At 41.2% G+C, this 19957-nt stretch overlaps 1 protein-coding gene across 1 annotated transcript in view; it reads right to left on the reverse strand.

Annotated features, from left to right (window-relative positions):
• The window catches only part of LOC145401213 (zinc finger MYND domain-containing protein 11), a 643482-nt gene that overhangs the window by 303585 nt on the left and 319940 nt on the right, over positions 1–19957 (reverse strand). The window contains exon 7 of the mRNA XM_080273521.1: positions 16281–16563. Within this exon, the coding sequence (XP_080129647.1) occupies positions 16281–16563 (283 nt within the window). The remainder of the gene's footprint in view (positions 1–16280; positions 16564–19957) is intronic.

Raw genomic sequence — 19957 nt, forward strand, 5'->3', positions numbered from 1 at the left:
GCCAAGGGCCAGACACTGGATGTGCTGGCTCCAAACCTTCCCTGTCCCAGTCAAACTCCTCATTCAACAACCGGTTATAATGCTCACTCCATGCATCTTTAATATCCTCACTGTTCACCACTACCCTTCCTTCATCATTCTTCACACACTGCTCACCTATAATATCCCGATTATCCCTCTTCACTTGACCTGGCACCCTAAATATCATATTTTTCCTTTCCCCATGATTTAGGTTATCAAGTAAAAGTCTCTGTGACTCAGACTTTGCCCTGTATACCTCTCTTCTAGCCCTACGCTTGGCAGCCAAATATTCCTCTTTGCTACCACCCTCTTTCCATTCCCGGAAAAGCCTTCTTTTCTCCTTAACTGCAGCTTCTACACCCTCATCCCACCACCAAGTTACTTTATGTCTTGGTGGTCCTCATGTTACATCAGTAACTCTCAAGAAATTGTTCTTGAGGGCTCTGTACTGTTCATTAACGCCTCTGTCTACAGCTCCCTGTTCAGCCACCACTCTCCTCAACTCGCTATAGAAGGCATCCCTTACTACTTGGTTTTTCAGCTTCCATATTTTCCTCCTAGGTACATAAGTCCCCTTTTTCATCACTTGTTCTTTAAGCACCATATCTTAAATCAATAGTTTGTCCTGCCGCACACACTCCTCACTTCCTATAACTTTAACATCCCTCACTAACCTCCTATCGGCCCTCCTAACCAGAAAATAATCTATCTGACTGCTATTTCCCCCAGACTCATACGTAATTAACCTACTGTCTCTTTTCCTAAAATATGTGTTCCACACAATCATGTCCGTTGCCTCCCCAAACTCGAGTATCCTTTCCCCTTCTGCATTCCTTAGACCATACGCACATCCCCCATGCACTCCTTCATAACCTTGTGCTGCTTCACCCACATGACCATTTAAGTCAACCTCCCAAAATCACTATCTCATCATCCTGCATACCACCCACTACACGTATTAAATCATCCCAAAATCTATCTTTCTCTGCTTCATCCAATCCTGCCTGTGGAGCATATGCTGATATAATCGCAGCTATCTTTCTACCCAACAGAATTTTCACTACCAGTATCCTATCGCTTACTCTCAAAACATTCATAACATATTCCACCCATTTCTCCGCAACCATCACACCAACACCTCCATATCTGTCTGTCCTCCCCTGCCAAAACAACTTATAGCAACAGTCCTTCCCAACAATCTTTCTGGCTGATCCACCCCTGTACCGGACTTCCTGCAAACATGCCACATCCACCCACCTCCTACTGAATGCCTCAATGACTTCCCTTGCTCTTCCCCTCAAACTTCCCACATTCCATGAACCCACCCTCATCCCCATGGGTGATTTACTGTCCTCAGGCTTGCTTTGAAACTTATTTTGTTTTGTCATCTTCAGTATTAATAAAGGAGGACAGACATAGCACAGGTCCCACTCATTGCAGTCCCAGGTCCAGGCAATGGATCTGGGACCCCTAGCCCACCTGCTTACCAGTGGCTGTGGTAGTGGACTCGAGGCACCCTGCCAGGACAGCTGCAGGGACACCCTCCAAGCGCGCCTTGGCACTGCAACTATCCCATCATTATATACCCACTGATAGGGCAGCCTCCTGGGGCGTTACTCCCAGGTTCGGGCCCCTCTCTATTGGGCGGAAGCGGCAGCCTGGGAACCGCAATGCCCTGTACCCTCTAGCACAGGCCCGAGCCCCATCTTGCCCTGGACCCACGATCTATGCCAGGTTTTGCATATTGTTTTTTATGTTGTTGATGTTGTTTATGCATTGTTTTTTCAGTGTTTACGATTACACTGCATAATGCAATGTGTGTTTCAGCGTCTAAGAAAAGTCGAAAGACCACAGAATACTACCAAAATTGGGAGAGGTACTATGCATATTGGTAGTTTTGTTCTTGTTGTTTATGCATTTTTTTTTTCTTAGAGTTTAGGATTATATTGCATATTGCATGTGTATTTTGATGTCTAAAAACAGCTGAAAGACCTCAGAACACTGCCAAAATTGGGAGGGGTATTGTACCTACTGGTAGGGTTTTGCATAGTTTTTATTTTTATTTATTTATTTATTTTTTTGCTAGTGTTTAGGATTATATTGCATATTCCAATGTGTGTGTTGATGTTTAAAAACAGCCAAAAGACTGCAGAAAACTGCCAAAACTAGGAGGGGTACTGTATATGCAGGTTGGGTATGTGTATAGATACAATAGAGGATACTGCTCAATATCCGGACACTGTCTGCATCTGGTCGTGCCTTTGGCTCTATTATGACGGACAATCGAGGGATTACTGTATGTCTGATTAACTGTATGTAATTTATGGGAGGGGTATTGTGTCATTAGTGGGTAGCTAATCTATGGGAGGGGTATTGTGTCATTAGTGGGTAGCTAATCTATGGGAGGGGTATTGTGTCATTAGTGGGGAAGGCGGTAGCTCAGTCGGTAGAGAGGTGGCCTGCAGTCCTACCGAACCCAGGTTCAAATCCCCGCTGGAGCAGGGAACAGTTTAAGGATTTGAATGTAATAAAAGCAGACTTAACTGATCTACCAGAAGACCCGCCGACATGTCGTAAAAATACCACTGCTAATACCAATACACCAGTCCTGTATGAGACAGCCCTAGCATGTATTCAGTATGGACAGTGGGTGTTAGTGCCGAAGTGGTGATATGTAGAGGTGAATGGTATGAAGGAGGACTACTGGGCCTCGAGAGCAGGCTGTGAAGCATATGCCCAGAGTCGGACACACACACACACACACACACACACACACACACACACACACACACACACACACACACACACACACACACACACACACACAAAAAAAAAAAAAAAGGAGAATAAGGTGTCTGACCCTGGAACCAATTACCAATTATTACATGTAATGACATGCAGTTTGGGTTTATGTCAGGCAGGGGGACTACTGATGCCATATTCATTGTTCGACAGCTACAGGAAAAATATATAGGAAAGAAAAGGGAACTGGACTTTGTTTTTGTTGACTTGGAGTCCCTAGAGACGTGGTGAAGTGGGCAATAAGAAAGCTTGGGATCGTGGAGTGGCTGGTTAAGGTGGTTATGGCCATGTATGAGGGTGCTTGCACCCAGGTAAGAGCGAATGGGGATTTGAATGATGAGTTTCCCGTGAATGCTGGTGTGCATCAGGGGACAGTTTTGAGTCCCTTGTTGTTTATCATGGTACTTGAAGCCCTCTCACGTGACTTCAGAAATGGACTCCCATGGGAGATATTGTAGGTTGATGATCTGTTGTTGACTGCAGAGAATGAAAGGGAGATGGAGGAAAGACTTAGGAAGTCAAGATGGCATGGGGCACAAGGGCTTCAGAGAACAGGTATACTCCAGTTTAATGATGAAATTGGTTTAGTAAAAACCCATCAGGAGATGTTGTAGGTTGATGATCTGTCGTTGACTGCAGAGAATGAAAGGGAGATAGAGGAAAGGCTTAGGAAATGAAGATGGCATGGGGCACAAAGGCTTCAGAGAACGAGTATACTCCAGTTTAACGATGCAATTGGTTAAGTAAAAACCCATCATTATGCTGGGTGTCGTATCTCAGGGTGAATTTAAGTTATATAGGGATGCATATTTGAGCCTTTCACAGAGTCCCTAGAGAGGTGGTGAAGTGGGCAATGAGAAAGCATGGGATCGAGGAGTGGCTGGTTAGGGTGGTTATGGCCATGTATGTGAGTGCTTGCACCCAGGTAAGAGAGAATAGGGATTTAAGTGATGAGTTTCCCATGAATGTTGGTGTGCATCAGGGGACAGTTTTGAGTCCCTTGTTGTTTATCATGGTACTTGAAGCCCTCTCACGTGACTTCAGAAATGGACTCCCATGGGAGATGTTGTAGGTTGATGATTTGTTGTTGACTGCAGAGAATGAAAATGAGATGGAGGAAAGATTTAGGAAGTGAAGAGAGTATGGGGAACAAAGGCTTAAGAGAACAGGCATGCCCCAGTTTAACAATACAATTGGTTAAGTAAAAACCTATCATTAGGCTGGGTATCGTATCTCAGGGTAAATTTAAGACGTATAGTGATGCGTTTTTGAGCCTTGGGTTTCCCCTCCAACTAAGTCCTAAACCCACCCAAATGAGTCCAAAAACAAGTTTAAAACCAATCTAAATGGCCTAACAGCTATAAAAGAAGCTAACCTAAGCCTGACACACTAAATAACTCACTAAAACCAACAAATAAAATCCGAAAATTGTCAAATATGTCTGGAAAAAATCAAGCTTGGTAAACTGTACCCCAAAATGAAAATGTTCATCCCACCTATGGCTAAAACACATTAATTTAAGTCTAAAAACAGTTTATAAATCAACCTAAACACAATTTTAGTCTAAAATATCATCAAAATCAGTAAAAAAATAAAAACTCAATGTTAAACCGGGGTTTGGCCATCGTTAGGTGGATATGGTGGTATTTCTATCCCCATTGTTAAGCTGGGGTATCGCATCTAGGGGTATCACATATCGAGGTACACCTGTAAATGCAGACAAAACAAAAGTGATGATATCTAGGGTTGGTGGCAGTACTGTCTAAGAAGAGGGTGAATGGCCAGGTGCAATTTGCCACAAGGACGTGGAAAGTAATTCCATCATGTGCAGTGTTTGTGATAAGTGGGTCCATAAGAGATGTAGTGGTATTAAAGGTAGACTGTGAGATAATGCTGATGTGTGTGCAGCATGTCGGGAAGAGCAGGTGGAGACTGTCAGGTGAGAAAAGACTGAACTTGCTGGTGAATTTCTTGAGTGTGTGGAAGAGTTTTGTTATTTGGGAGACATGTGCTGGAGATGGGGCTGGAGCTAGCTTTGGGGCTTGGGTGACAAGTGGTTGGAAGAAGTCCAGGGAGTTGTTGCCTCTAACTGATATCGAGAGGGCTCTCCCTACGTGCTAAGGGGTCTTTGTATGCAGCATGTGTAAAAAGTGTAATACTGTACGGTAGTACAACCTGGGCAGTAAAGGAAGAGGATATTCACTGGCTCAAAAGTACAGAAATGATAATGATTAGGTGGATGTGCAGTGAGTCCCTGCGTGCAAGGCCTGGGGAGGCTGGGTTTATGATGGGAGAGTTGAGAGGTAGGATGGGACTGGAGTGTATTGGTGTTGTAATGAGGAGAGGTAGAGTGAGGTGGTTTGGGTATGTGGAGAGGATGGGGGAAGATAATTGGGTGCAAAATGCGAGAAGTGTTAATACTGGGGGTGGGGTTGAAAGGGGTAGACCAAAAAAGATGTGGGACGAGGTCATTAAGTGTGACCTAAAGGTTAAGGGACTGAACATGGAGGCTGCCATAGATCGAGCAGCATGGACAGCCGCCATTAGGTGATCAAGGCCAATGCATGAAAGCATGTCGGAGCCCTCAAAAACAAAACGAAAATAGATGCATGAGTTTCACGATTTTTAGTTTTGCGACGCGATTGTGATATCAACTAGGTGTGAAACTAGTGAGTGCACTGTAATTCTGTGGTTGATGACTGCCATGGACTCCCGTGGCAGTGTGCACAAAGACCTTAAAAACCATTTCTGGGACCTGAAAACAGCATAAAATATCACAAATATATACCGAACTAGTTTATGAAAAACTATAATAATATGTTTTTGATGGGCATGGTTATAAGAAGTTAGGGTAAATTATATAGGTGGTGACCTCCCAGAAAATTCCATGAATACGCAATCCCACGAATAGTGATCCTGCAAATCTGGGGAGAGATCTGTGCTGCAACAATACTCTATTGTATTTTATGCTTAATTTTAATCTTTTACTTAAGGGTAACACTGTAGGAAAGTTTTTAGGACAGAGGGTCAAGCTGGATGGCTTAAGGTAGTGAAACATTATCCGGCTCAGTGCCGAAAGGACAGCTGACTGGGGGTACCTTCGCAATATCCGGTGTTCTGCGATATGCGTCGTGGGGAGTTGGCTGAATTATGCCGGATTATTGAGAGATTACTGTATTTATTTTTAAAGTGCTGGCATGGGTGAAAAATTCAAATACCCGCCATTTCTAGGTGCATGCACACACACATGTATATAAGCATGTGGTTGCATATATGTATGTATGTATACCAGTATATACTGGTACCTACGTAATGACAAAAGATGACGGGATACTAAAATAACCAAATGAAGCCTGTAGTGTTGTATTGTGTAATGTACAGGTATGGCCGAGGCAAGAAACCACATTACAACTTACGGTAAGTATGTGAAGAAAGATCGTGTAGGCTTGGAATATAGGCTAAACATCATTATTATACATTCTATTATTTTCAGGCCCATCTTTGTGTAAATTAGCTGCTGACAAAAATATTTTATATATACTGTATATATATATATATATATATATATACAGGTAACTCGCACGGAACACGATCTCACGGAACGCGCTCGCAATTATACACGGTAAGGGCTGGGATACATATAAGACAATGTAAGATTAAAAAAACATTATGAAAACTACAAATTAACGCAGGAGAGGCCTTTGAAAGATCAAATCCTCGAACGTCACCGCAGCGCGCAGTTTGTTTTGGTTACGTGACGATCTAGGCGGGAAATTATTCAGTGAGTGAGACATTCCTGAGTACAGTAGCACAGTATTTGTAAGTTAAATATTTACAGTACTGTACTGTTCTGGTAAGTTTATGTGCAACTTAAAGTACTATTAAATAACGTTAAAGCAAGAAATAAAGTCTTATAACCAGTTTACCTGATAGGCGTCAGAATATTGCCTTTTTTATTTGTTCGTTTTTTCCACAATACTGTACAGTATTTGTAAGTTAAATATTTACTGTTCTCGTATGTACTGTACTTGTAAGCACTTAAATAAAGTTAAATCATTAAATAAAGCCTTGTAACCAGTTAACCCGAATTATATGATTACCCATGATCGGCGTCGGAATATTGCCTTTTTTGTTTGTTCGTTAAACTCTTACTGTACTGCTTTTCTACAGTACTGTATTTGTAAGTTAAATATTTACTGTTCTGGTATGTACTTGTAAGCAATTAAAGCATTAAATAAAGCCTTGTAACCAGTTAACCTGATTTATATGATTACCCATGATCGGCGTCGGAATATTGCCTTTTTTGTTCGTTAAAGACTTATAATAAAAGAAAAATACATTTTTGTCTTGGTATCTTTACCTATTTGCTCAGGTTTGCTGTAATGGTTTGGATCATTTGATGCAATGCAACTTGTAGAAAACTGTGAATAAACTTTCGGAAAGTGAACGAAAATCTGGGACATGAGACTGACCTTGACTTCACCCTCTCATGTATCATCTGTCAGTTCACCAACTGCTATCGTGATGAGTGGATGTACGATTTTTTCGCTCGTGGCCATGCCTAACCACGCATAGGTACACCCATTATCTCGACCCAGACAGAAAATACAATCTTTTTCCTCCCTTGCAAAACACAAACAACCACCCTGTTTACAAGACAGCAATATATATTGCGAAAATAACAAGGTAAAATGATAAAGATGAACGTAAAATGATAAAGATGAACATGTTATGACGGAAGAAGTACGTTTTCCCCGTCTGTAAACGTATTTATTTCTGCTTTGTATCTGTATTCGTAATAATTAGACTTATTGTTAGTTCTGAAACTGCATTACGATTCTATTTTTAGCCATTCTCGTGGTGTGGGAGCTGGAAGTTGTGACACAACTTCCTTATTGCTAATCGGACTGACCCTCCACTTTATTCTCCCGTGGCAGAGTCTAGCCTTGGAGGACGTGCAGTTTTCTCATTTAGGACTGAAAATTCAACTCTTTCGCTCCCTTTTCCAAGCAAGGGCACAACGATAACGTAAAAAATAACTCGAAACTACCATAAATATATATCAAAAAGGTGAAAATGTATTCATAACATTTTTTTTTTTTTCAGCCATTCCTAACAGATTATGTACTGAAATCATTCGATATCACAGTACTGCACTTCTAAGTTAAATATGTACTGTTCTGGTATGTACTTGTAAGTTAAAGCACTGGTACCAGTTAACCTGATTTATATGATTACCTATGATCGGCGTCGGAATGTTTCCTTGTGTTTACGTACAGTATTTGTGTGTTGAAGTTTTGCTCTGGAGTACTGTATTTGTGAGTTATAACATTAAATAAACCTTCTAACCATTTAAAGTGCTTTCTAGTGATTACCAGTGACAGATAACAGCAAAACAACACAATTGGGGGGTCTAGGGAGCAAAATACGGAGTAGTTTAAATACAGTAACCCCTCCAATATCCGGATCAATAGAGCCATAGGCAGGTCAGGATAGTGGTCCTGTCCGGATATTGGGCCCCAGCTTATGGACTAGTACTTACGGACCCTAACTCTGAAAAACACCTAACACGGCACGGTAGGAACGAAACCCACGTGTTCCGTGCGAGTTACCTGTATATATATATATATATATATATATATATATATATATATATATATATAGGGGATGGAATTTGCTACAGTGGACAAGTTTGTGAGGTGGATCAGGAGAGAGAGCAGCAGTCAAGGAGAAAGACTGAAAGTTGAGAAGTTGAGGATCAAAGAAATGGCAGATGAATACAGGACCAAAGTAGAGGACGAGTTAGAATTGCTGAATTGGAATGAAATGGATCTGGACAGACTGTGGAATGCACATAGGGATTGCTTAGTTAGGAATGCTAAAGCAGTGTGTGGTGTGGCAAGAGTAACAACAAAGAAGAAAGGTACGGCATGGTAGGATAAGGAGGTAAAGAGAGCGGTGGAGGAAAAGAGGAAGAAGTGGCTAAAGTGGTTACAGGATAGGGGTTCAGTTGAAATAAGAAATGAATATGTTGAGAGCAAGAAGCACGTAAAGAGACTAGTCAAGAGGAAAAAGAAAGAGGTAAATGAGGATCTAGGAAGAAAAATGAATGTCTATCTATCTATTGCCAGACGCCTCAATCCCGTTTGGGGTGGCCACAAACAAATCGCCTCCAATTCGCCCTGTCCCCCGCCTTTTCACTGCCCTGCTCCCAACTCACACCCCTCTCTCTCATATACCTCTCCACCCCATCCCTCCATCTCATCCTTGGCCTCCCCCTCCCTCTTCCCCCCTCCACCTCACTCACATACACCCTCTTTGTCAGTTTTTCACCCTCCATCCTCTCCACATGGCCAAACCACCTCAGTGTGTTCCTCATAACGCTTCCTATCACATCCACATCAACACCACAACGCTCCTTTATATCCTCATTCGTCAGCCTGTCTCTCCATATGACTCCACAGGCTCCTCTTAAATAACTCATTTCCACTGCTCTAACTCTTGACTTGTGTCCTTCCAACAACGTCCAAGCTTCACTTCCATACGTTAGAGTTGGTATCACAATACTGTCATGCAGTAACTTTTTCACTTCCATGCTCACTTCCCTGTTTCTTATCACTGCTTTCAAAGAACCAGCAACCTTTCTTCCCTGATGTACCCTTTCAAGCACTTCACCCTCCAAACCTCCATCCTTACTCATCACACTACCCAAGTACTTAAACGTACTCACATTTTCCAATTCCTCACCATCCAACCTCGCAGTACATTCACTGACTTCACCTCTCTCAAAGACCATCACTTTACTCTTCCCTACATTCACCTTTAGATTCCATTTCTTACATACTCTCTCAAGCTCATCCACCAAGCCTTGCAGCTCCCCTTCATCTTCACTCAACACCACAGTATCATCCACAAACAACAGTACAGGGAGTTTCCAAACACTATCCTCTCTCACCAGGGCCACTCCAACATCCACTACCCTACCTTGTACCTCTTTTATTACCCCATCCATGTACAGATTGAACAACCATGGAGACATGACACATCCCTGTTTCAACCCAACTTTCAAAGAGAAAAATTCACTTAGGTCACCATCCACACGCACTGCAGCCTTCGCACCATCGTACATACTCTTCATAGCATTCGACAACTTCCCATCTACTCCATATATTCTTAACACTTTCCATAATCCTTGTCTATCCACCCTGTAATATGCTTTCTCCAAATCCATGAAAGTTGCATACAACTTCTTTCCCTTCTCTAGAAACTTTTCCACTAAAGATTTAAGAATGAATATCTGATCTACACAACCTCTTCCCTTCCTAAAGCCTCCCTGTTCTTCTCCAACTAATTTCTCTGTTCTTTCTCTAACTCTGTCAATAAGTATCCTACCATACACTTTTCCTATTATACTAAGAAGACAAATGCCCCTATGATTACCACACACTTCTTTTTCCCCTTTTCCTTTGTACAAGGGAATAATTATACCTGACTTCCAATCCTCTGGGACTCTACCTTCCTCCCAGGCCAATCTGCACATCTTCCACATCCATTCTACTACTATCTCTCCCCCATGCTTCAGCATTTCACCACACACTCTATCAATTCCTGGGGCTTTCCCAGATTTAACTTTCTTCATTGCTTCCATAACTTCTATCCTACTGATTTCTTCCTGTCTTCCCAGCTCCCTCCTTCTCCCAGCCATTCCCCAGCCACTTATAATCGCATTACTTCCATCCTCTATGTTCAACAATTCCTTAGAGTGTTCTCTCCATCTGCTCACTTTTTCTCCCTTCTCCACTGGTAATCTACCATTTTTATCTTTCACTCCCCTGCTAACTTCACTTCCACTCTGTCTTACTCTTTTCACCTCTTTCCAGAACATTTCTTACAGTCCCTCCACTTTACACTCAAATTCCTTCCAAATTCCTCATCCACTCTCTTCTTACTCTCTCTTACTAATCTTTCACCTCTCTCTTTCTTTCTACATATAACTCTCTCTTCCGCCTCTCAACTTCTTCCACGCCCCTATTTCTCATCCATTCATTGTATGCTTTCTTCTTTTGTGCCACAGCCTGTCTCACCTCTTCAGCCCACCACGCTGTTCCTTGCACCCCCCTCCGTCTTCTCCTCCTTCCACACACCACATCACATGCTGCACATATTTCTTCTATAAATATCCTACACACACCTTCCATGTCTCCCATCTGCTCCAATTCATATTTGCCCAATCGTTCCTCCACTTCTCTCTTATACTCTGCATTTTTCTCATCCTCTTGTAACCTTTCCACTCTCCTTGCAACTACTCCTTCCTCTTGTCTTTCCCTTCTTCTATTCCTCCATCTTACTTGACTCCTAATTCTGACCAGCACCAAGTAGTGGTCAGAAAGTCCACTCCTCCAACCTCCATGAATGTGAACTACTCTAAAAACAGAAAGTTATTCTGGAAAGAGGTGTGGAAATGTAGAAGTGAGAGCGGAAAGAAATGGGATGGTGTGAAGGATGCAGGTGGTAGATTATTAACCCATGGATATGAAGTAAGGACCAGATGAAAGCCTGATGAATGGGGATAGAGAGAGCAGAGCAGCTGTAAACATGATTGGTTTTGGGGATGTGCAGAGAAGGAATGCAGTGCCAGGAGACATGACACTCGCACAGGTGAATAGTGCTGTGAAGCGGCTGAAAAATGAGAAAGCAGCTGGGGTTGATGAGGTGTATGCAGAGATGCTTAAAAGTAGTGGAGAGAATGGAATGAAGTGCTTGTTGGAGATATGTAAGAAGGCATGGATGAGTGAAACAGTGCCTGCAGAGTGGGAAAAGACTGTGACTGTACGCCTGTACAAAAATAAAGGTGAAAGAAGTGAGTGCAAGAATTATCGTGGCATAAGCATACTGAGTGTGGTAGGAAAGGTATATGGAAGAATTATTATAGAGAAAGTAAGAGAGATATCAGAAGTCCTAGTGAGTGATGAAGAGGGTGGCTTTAGGAGTGGCAAGGGATGTGTGAACCAAATATTTGCCGTGAGACAGATAGTAGATAAGGCTTGTGAGAAGGACCATAAGGTGTTAATGGCATTCATGGATCTGGAAAAAGCATATGACAAAGTGGACAGAGAAGGATTGTGGAAAGTTTTGCACATGCACAGTGTAGAGGGTAAGTTGCTAGGTCCCGTCAAGAGTTTTTATGATGGTAGTGAAGCATGTGTCAGGGTTAATGGGCATCTAAGTGAATAGTGCACAATCAGTGTGGGCATGCGACAAGGTTGTGTGATGTCCCCATGGTTGTTCAATGTATATATGGATGGGGTGATGAGAGAAGTGAAAACACGAGTAATGGAGAGTGGGATGGCATTGGTAATGAATGGTGATGGATGGAATATCTCAAATTTGTTGTATGCTGATGATGCAGTATTGCTTGCAAGTACCGGACAAGATCTTGGTAGGCAAGTGCAGAGTTTTGCTGATGTCTGTAAGTGTCGTTCCTCGAGAGTAAATGTAGAAAAGAGTAAAGTGATGGTTATCGAGAGAAAAGGTGACTCCCAGTGCAATGTAACAGTGAATGGAGAGAGACTGGAATTGGTGAGAGAGTTCAAATACCAGGGTACAGTGATAGAAAAGAGAAAAAGAGAGGAATATGTGCAAAAGAAATTGAAAGTAGAGTGATACAAGGAAGAAAAGTAGCTGGTGCAATGACGGCCTTGATAAGAAACAGAGGCTTGAGTGTTGCAGCTGCACGAGGCTTACATGAAGGAGTGTTAGTTCCAACTTTAACATATGGATGTGAGACTATGGTGTGGCATGAAAATGAAAAGTCAAGAGTAGAAGCAGTGAAGATGGGACTGCTGAGGAATGTATGTGGAGTACAGAGGGTGGATAGGATACGAAATAATGTGATTCATGAAAGATGTGGAATGAGGAAGTTGGTGGACACCAGAATTGAAGAGAGTGTGCTGAGATGGTATGGTCATGTGGAGAGAATGGATAACAACAGAGTGGTGAAGAAGGTATATCTGAGTGAATTTGAAGGAGGAAGGAGGTGAGGTAGGCCAAGGAAAAGGTGGAGAGATATGGTGGATGAATGTGTAAGGTAGAGAGGTTTGGAAGTCGGTGAGGCTAGGGAACTGACAGGAGATCGAGCTGGCTGGATGAATTTTGTGAGAAGTGCATGATCAGGGATTTTTGGCACCCCTTTTTAACGCTGCAGCGTCTGGATTGACTCTGTTGGATACGATTATGTGAAGCTACAGAACGTGGTGAATGTTTTCGGCGTATCTGATAGACCCAGGATTCCGGGGGCTTGAATGATGAGTGAATGGACGCGTGGCCCATTGGATTGGGCAATATTGGGCTGTCTGGACATTGCTACTCCTCACCCTGCCCTTGGGTGGGAAAGGAGCTCTGGATGATGATAATGATGATAAGTTTGTATTATTGTGGTAATGTGGTTATGCAGAGGAACCAACCATGCACACATTTGCCTCACAGCAAATAGGCTCACAGACTTCTGCAATTTATACACTATCTTTGTACGCATGTTAAAAGCTGAACTCACTACTCCATTGGCTATTTTAGGACATATTCATAGGAAAGTACTGCTCAGTAGTCATGAACAGCAAACATCTTTGTGTTTTATAATGGAATGAAGAGGTTACGTACTACAACATACAGTTTGTTGTGGTACACTGCCGCACCGTCATGACATGTGGTGAGGTGTGGGGGTTTGCTACGGTAACCATGCAAGCACCTCACCTACCAGGTGAAGACAGGGTTGTTCACAGACTTCTCCACAATTTGTGAGCTATGCTTTATTTTCATGTTAGTATCAAAAATTGCTGTGTCAGAATCTGTTTAAACCAAAATTTGTTAATACAGTAATCATCAGCAACAAAATGTTTTGATAAATTACAAACACAATTGTGCTCTGGTGGCAAACGGTGGCAGGCAGTACATTGTGTGGTGATAAAGCTGAGCATCCATGCCTTGCACTGGATAGGGTTAGACCAGGTCTGCTGAATAGTTCACCATCCCCTCCACAAATGATAAAGTAACAGTATTGTACTCACATACCACTTCCACACGATCACTGCTGTATGTACCGTATTTATAAACAGGCTCTTCTAGTTTGATTTTTGTTTGATGGCAGTTCTAGCTTTTCTTTTACAGTATTTTTGTCACATTCACTGCCAAATGCCAAATGAACTTCTGTTCCTTTATTAAGAAAAAAAAAAAAGGAAGAAGAAGAAGAAGCTTTATGAATTAAGTGTACTGAATTCTACTTTTTTTTTTTTTTTTTTTAAGTTTAGGAATGATTTGGAGAGTCTCCAGTGGGGTACTTTGGCTATACACGATTTTTGGCTTTACGTGAAGCCTAGGGAACGTAATCCTCACATTTAGTTGTGACATGACTATACTGATGTTTCTGTGGTGTCACTGGGTATGTTTTGTTCTGGATATTTTCAAGCATTTATAAATGGGATGTCTTTGCATATGTGGGTGATGAAGCCACTTCTTCCACGTTGTTAAGTATGTACTAGACAGACAGAAGAAACAGGATGAACAGAGTTGTACAAATGAAAAGCAAAGTGCCTGTGGAGGCTGATAGTTTTAAGTATCTGAAAGACACATTGTACACAATATAAATGGCAAAAATGGAATGTTAGAATACAGTGACATTGTTTTATGGGAGAAGAATGGCTGGAGAACTTCGTACTATTTTGAAGGATATGATGGTAGGTACAGAAGCGAATATGATTAGCGTGGAAGTGTTTCTGCCAGTATCATCATATGGTAGTGAAACCTGAGCAGTGTGTGTGTATGTGTGAGAGAGCTTGCTGGGTAACAGGCTACAGAAATAGGTCTTCACAGAAAAGATGCAGGCAAAGGCAGAATGGATGGCATAAGCAACTGAGAAATTATAAGTAATGTATTTTGGAATTACTGCAGGGACAAAAGGAAATTCTGTATATACTGTATACTATATATGATAAGGAAACACTAAAAATATGTACAGATACCATGTGCCAAAGAGAGTTTTTGAAAGTCAGACTAAGGATGCCAGAGAATATTGAAAGATGACAGCCATATGTGGTATGGCAGAAGACAGTGGATGAGTATATTTAAGAGAATAGGAGAAGAGGGTGAAAAAATATGGCATTTAGGATGGGGATAGACATATGTGGAGAGAAACGAGAATGGAGGAAATTGTCACAGCCATCATCTGTCCAGAGGTTCCAAAGAGGAAGCATTGCATTACAGATGATGATGAAATTCTTTTAGGGGTGTAAATTTGTTACCCACTCTTCACCTGTCCCAGACTATGGTAGCCCACCTTAGATTCTTACACTCCAAAGAGGATAATACTGTCTGTTACATCCAACCAACATAGTTTTGTTTTTATGGTAATGATGATTATCTCCAGTTCTTTTTATGCCAAAAGGCACCCCCTATAATCCTCCCATAAATGATTTACTGGCAAAAGGAGTGGGCCTGATCTGTTCACTATCATGAACAAATACCTTGATCCTGAGTGCAACATTTGATGACTAAAATAGAAAGGATGATTCTGCGAGTGTTAAGTTTTATTACTTTATACTATCTGATGCTTTGCAGTCTACTGGTAAAACACACCACTAGGAGTGACACCCTTGTCTTGTGCTTTTCATTCATTCATTCATCATCTAATCCAGCGTTGCCCCAAGAGAAGTGTAGGAGCCTGGGACTAAGCAAATTGGTCCTGACATTTAAGATGAGAGTGACCAGCTTTACTCATGCATGTGTGGCATTACGTGGGCAATACACCCCAACTACCCCTTGAATAGAAACCTTTAACTGGCTCAATCTGATTGGAGTGCCTTCATTACCCACTAAACCACCAGGTGCCATAATTTGGTTACATGGTTAACACTCAGCATAGTAAATAGTTTCCTGGTGTACAGGAAACTATTTGACTTATCACTCAGTGTACAGTCACCCACAAACAGAAGGAAGAGGGAAGAATGAAGGAAAGAAAGACAGAAGAGAAAGGATGGAACGAAGGAAAGAAGAGAGAAAAGGATTGGCACCCAAGAGCAGCATTACACTGAGTGTGTCGATGGTGAGTGCTCCCATCAACTCTCCCAAAGGCTTAGAGGTTACTGGAGGCATTTCATTTATGTAATGCAACCAGAAACATTAATCTGTCTCCAATGCTTAAATGTTCAAGGCTACAGTACTCTAGCCCATGAATTCTAGCTCCCCAATCCCTAACTAACCTTTAACATTTACTCTTTTAGACACATAATATAACCTTATTATTATTTCATCGTTCTTTGCACACCAAGCAAAATAAAATGGCACTCCTTAGCACGGCAACAGTTTATTAGCCTGCTAATGACTGACCTTACAACTATTCATGGAAATGTTACTGTCTCAAGTTTACTGTAAAATTTACAAATGACACTTGGAAACACAACTCTTACCTCCTTGATATATAACAACATTATGTACAATAGTTAAGGCATCGATTTCAAAGTCATAGACAGTCTTGTATCTGCAGTCTGCAGTCTTCTGTTCCATGGTGTTTAAGTCCATTTGATGATGCAGAAGTAGCTGTGCCCGCCAAGGTTCTGAAGCAGATACACGACTTAGCTGGTCAGCACGAATGAGAGCCTGGTGGTTGGTGGCAGCTGCCCGGTCACTCAAGAAAACACCTGTCTTCTGGGATGGTGCAGGGATTACTCTCTCAAGGATGCTTACTGGTAACTGTAAATAACAAAAGTCTTTTACAACACTACTTATGGACATCATCTAAAAAAGTATTGGAACTATTTACATACATACAAATACCCAAACTCTCCCTACTCAGTTATGGATTATAACATGTCTCATGTCTAAGGTCCATATAGAAAAGCTACAAATGATACTGCTCAAGGTCTGACTGACTGATGACACAAAAATGATCATGGCAGCATAACAACAGATGGCACTCCTGCTGTATAACAGGAGTAAAAGCAGAACAAGGATAGCTAAAACATATACAGTACATTTACAGTACATTCACTTAATATGGGGGAGAATTAAATAATCACGAGTGCACAAGTTGGTTTTGAAAACACAAAATCAGGGTGGCAATGTGAGCCAAATCTGGCATTGTGCTGCACAGAGCGACCTGCCCTTGTGAAGCACACGAGGAAGTGTATCACCGTACCAAGCCATGGCCATGGATAGTGAAGATCTACCGATCCAGTATGTAAGCAAAATCCTGGCAGGCCTTTGATGAATTTAAAGATCAAGTGACAATGAACAAAAACTGTAAAGTGAGAGCTCAAGAGGTTCTGGATGCCACAGAAAACAGTCTCCATTACTACCAAGACAGGCATGCCAAGGATGTGAACTGAAGGCATCACACTCTGATTACCACCTTCATTACTCCACTACAACAAGATTCAGTGTCCTCAACACCAATTGAGGATGACGATGGTGCATCTGTTGTCTGCCTAGAACTCTGAGGGGTTCATGACTGATGTGGCATGTGGTGGTGGTGGTGTGATGGAGTCAGGCGATGTGGAGGATGCTGGGGCCAGGGCAAGGCCAGCCCAAGCCTATCAGGTGCACTTAGCAAGACCGCAGCTGGTGCTCCCCCCCCCCCCATCATGCTTGCCTTTGCCTACAAAATAATTACAAAGCCTAGTACACACCTGCAGGTCCCCAGTTTACTTTGTCCTACTGTATGCCATACTAATAAAATGTTTGAAGTTTCTGCTGGCATCATAACTACATACCCAGCACTACAAGGTTTTTTGTCCATGGTTACTTATGCTACTCTTTTTTATTGCTGACACATGTGTTTTAGATTTTTTAAATAAATTGTTGTCGATAGGATTAAGATTTACGGATTAGGTTAATGAACAAAGTAGAATTTTTGGTTTATTTTACAAGATATAAACCAAACTTAACCTCTGAGATTCCGATGACGATTTTGAGGGTCATTTCAAATCCAACCTCAGAGATTCCAACGAAACTTTTAAGTGTCATTTTAAGATACTTTTGTAAAATATTCACCATAAACTGCAGTTAAGCGTCATAACAAAGAAACTCGGGCATGATGTCGTGGGATGGTTGTTTTGTGCATGGTGGGCAGTGAGCATGTGGTATGACTCGTGGTTTTGTCCCAGAGCAGGGAACGAAGGCAGTTGCGCTGTAGCCGTCATAACGATCAGAGGTTATATAATTGCCTTGCACTTTTCCTAATACACGTGTCATTTTGACTTTTTATTTTCTTTGCTTTCCCTTTTTGAACATTCCGCTAAAAACTACAACTATTCAGCTTCAAAATAACACCACACTGAGCATTCCATAGTGAAAAGTGTATCTACAAAGAGAAATAAAAGAAAAAGAATATGTGGCCGAGAATCAATATACTGTAATTGTGGATCTTTTTTCCTTTCACTTTACCACGCAATAAATATAAATAAGTTACCGAAATCTATATAACACCATAAAGGTAATTTACTGTAAGTTTGCATGTTTTAAACCAGATTTATATATCTTTATTAGATTTTTATTGCTGAATATTTTTCTATGGCAAGGTATAAAATTTTTGGTTTTCACCTAATTTCATCTCGTCATTTGACTTCTTATTTTCTTTTTCCTTTTTTGAATACTGTATACAGTAAACCCTTGATATAACGAACCCCAGTATTGCAAGTTTCAGATATAACGAGCGGCCAAATTGCAACCGAACTTCCCCCGGATTTTGCGAACAAAGGTCGCTAAATGCGAGGGAAGTTCGGGAATCAGCCCACGGTGACTACAGCATCCTTTCCTGACACAGTAAGTGTACTGTAACAATAAGATCTCACTATAACGGACTAATTGGGGCACAAACCATTCCGAAAAATGCGAAATTCCGATAAAAGCGACATCTGGACTTTTCCCTGCTATTCTGGACTTTTTCCGATATACAGTGTATCAGACATTAGTCCAGATTGTATGAACGGTTTTTAAACTGTTTTGATTACCATTGTGGTACTGTACGGTGTTATATCTTCACTACATGAATTACATGGTATAAGATGTATAATACAGTAAACCCTCATTATACGATGAGGTTCCGTTCCTGAAAACCCCATCGTAAAGCAATCCATCATATAGCAATCCCATTATAACATGGAGTCAATGGGGATACGTTCCCAGACGTGCCTAAACTCTCACATATACACACCTTAGCATTCACATACATGAAATATCCTTATGTTTAAACATTTAAAGTAACACATTAATAGTGAATAAAGAGAAAAAAAAGCATGAAAACTACAGTATACAGTAGATCTTACCTTTACTGAAGCAAGCAACGGTTGTTTATGTGGTTCCTAGACAATTCGCCATGAGGTCGACAATTCGTCGTCATAATATGGACGTTCCCCATCACGATAATTCCCCGTCATTCTATAAATATACTTATTACTGATTAACTGATACTTTAATAACTAATTCTCAGGGGGATCTATCAAAGTCTATTTTCATTCAATAGCATTGGCTTTGGATATCATTTGTAAGTTGCACTTTTAGACAATATTTAACTTGTTTCTACCTTGATGTAGTTGACTTTGAATTATGTTCTAGCATCACCCACAGCTGTTTTCATTAATTTCTATTGGTACTACAACATCCAGGGTATATTTTAAAACGACTTTGAAGAGGTACAAGTACAGTACTAAAAAACTAGTGTACTTCCTAAATAAACTGATATGAAAATAAACGACGGGGAATCATCCTGACGACGAAAAGTCCCAATGGCGAATTGTCTCGTTTTTGTTGTGATGGCGAAATATCCCGAAACATTTATATAGACGTAACATGAAGATTATTTGTATAATTCCAAAGTATGTCGATCGTTCATTTAAGGTAATTACGCATTTATATAAATGCCAATGTCTCGTATGTAGCCTTATGCTAAGATCAAGGATCGATCATAAATCAGCTGATTCACGTTTCAATATATTATTATTTTTCATTTAATGCCCATGATTTGATGCAATATTTTACATTTACTATATAAACAATAAACCACCATCACTTTTATAACTTACATAATTAACCCCATAACTGCAGGGCGTCACTTTCGTGACGCTTGGGAGCAAGGGATCATACCGCG

Source organism: Coenobita brevimanus, chromosome 55 (assembly GCF_032717465.1).
Source record: "Coenobita brevimanus isolate Jiangsu-jjx chromosome 55, ASM3271746v2, whole genome shotgun sequence".
Classification (NCBI taxonomy): Eukaryota; Metazoa; Arthropoda; class Malacostraca; order Decapoda; family Coenobitidae; genus Coenobita; species Coenobita brevimanus.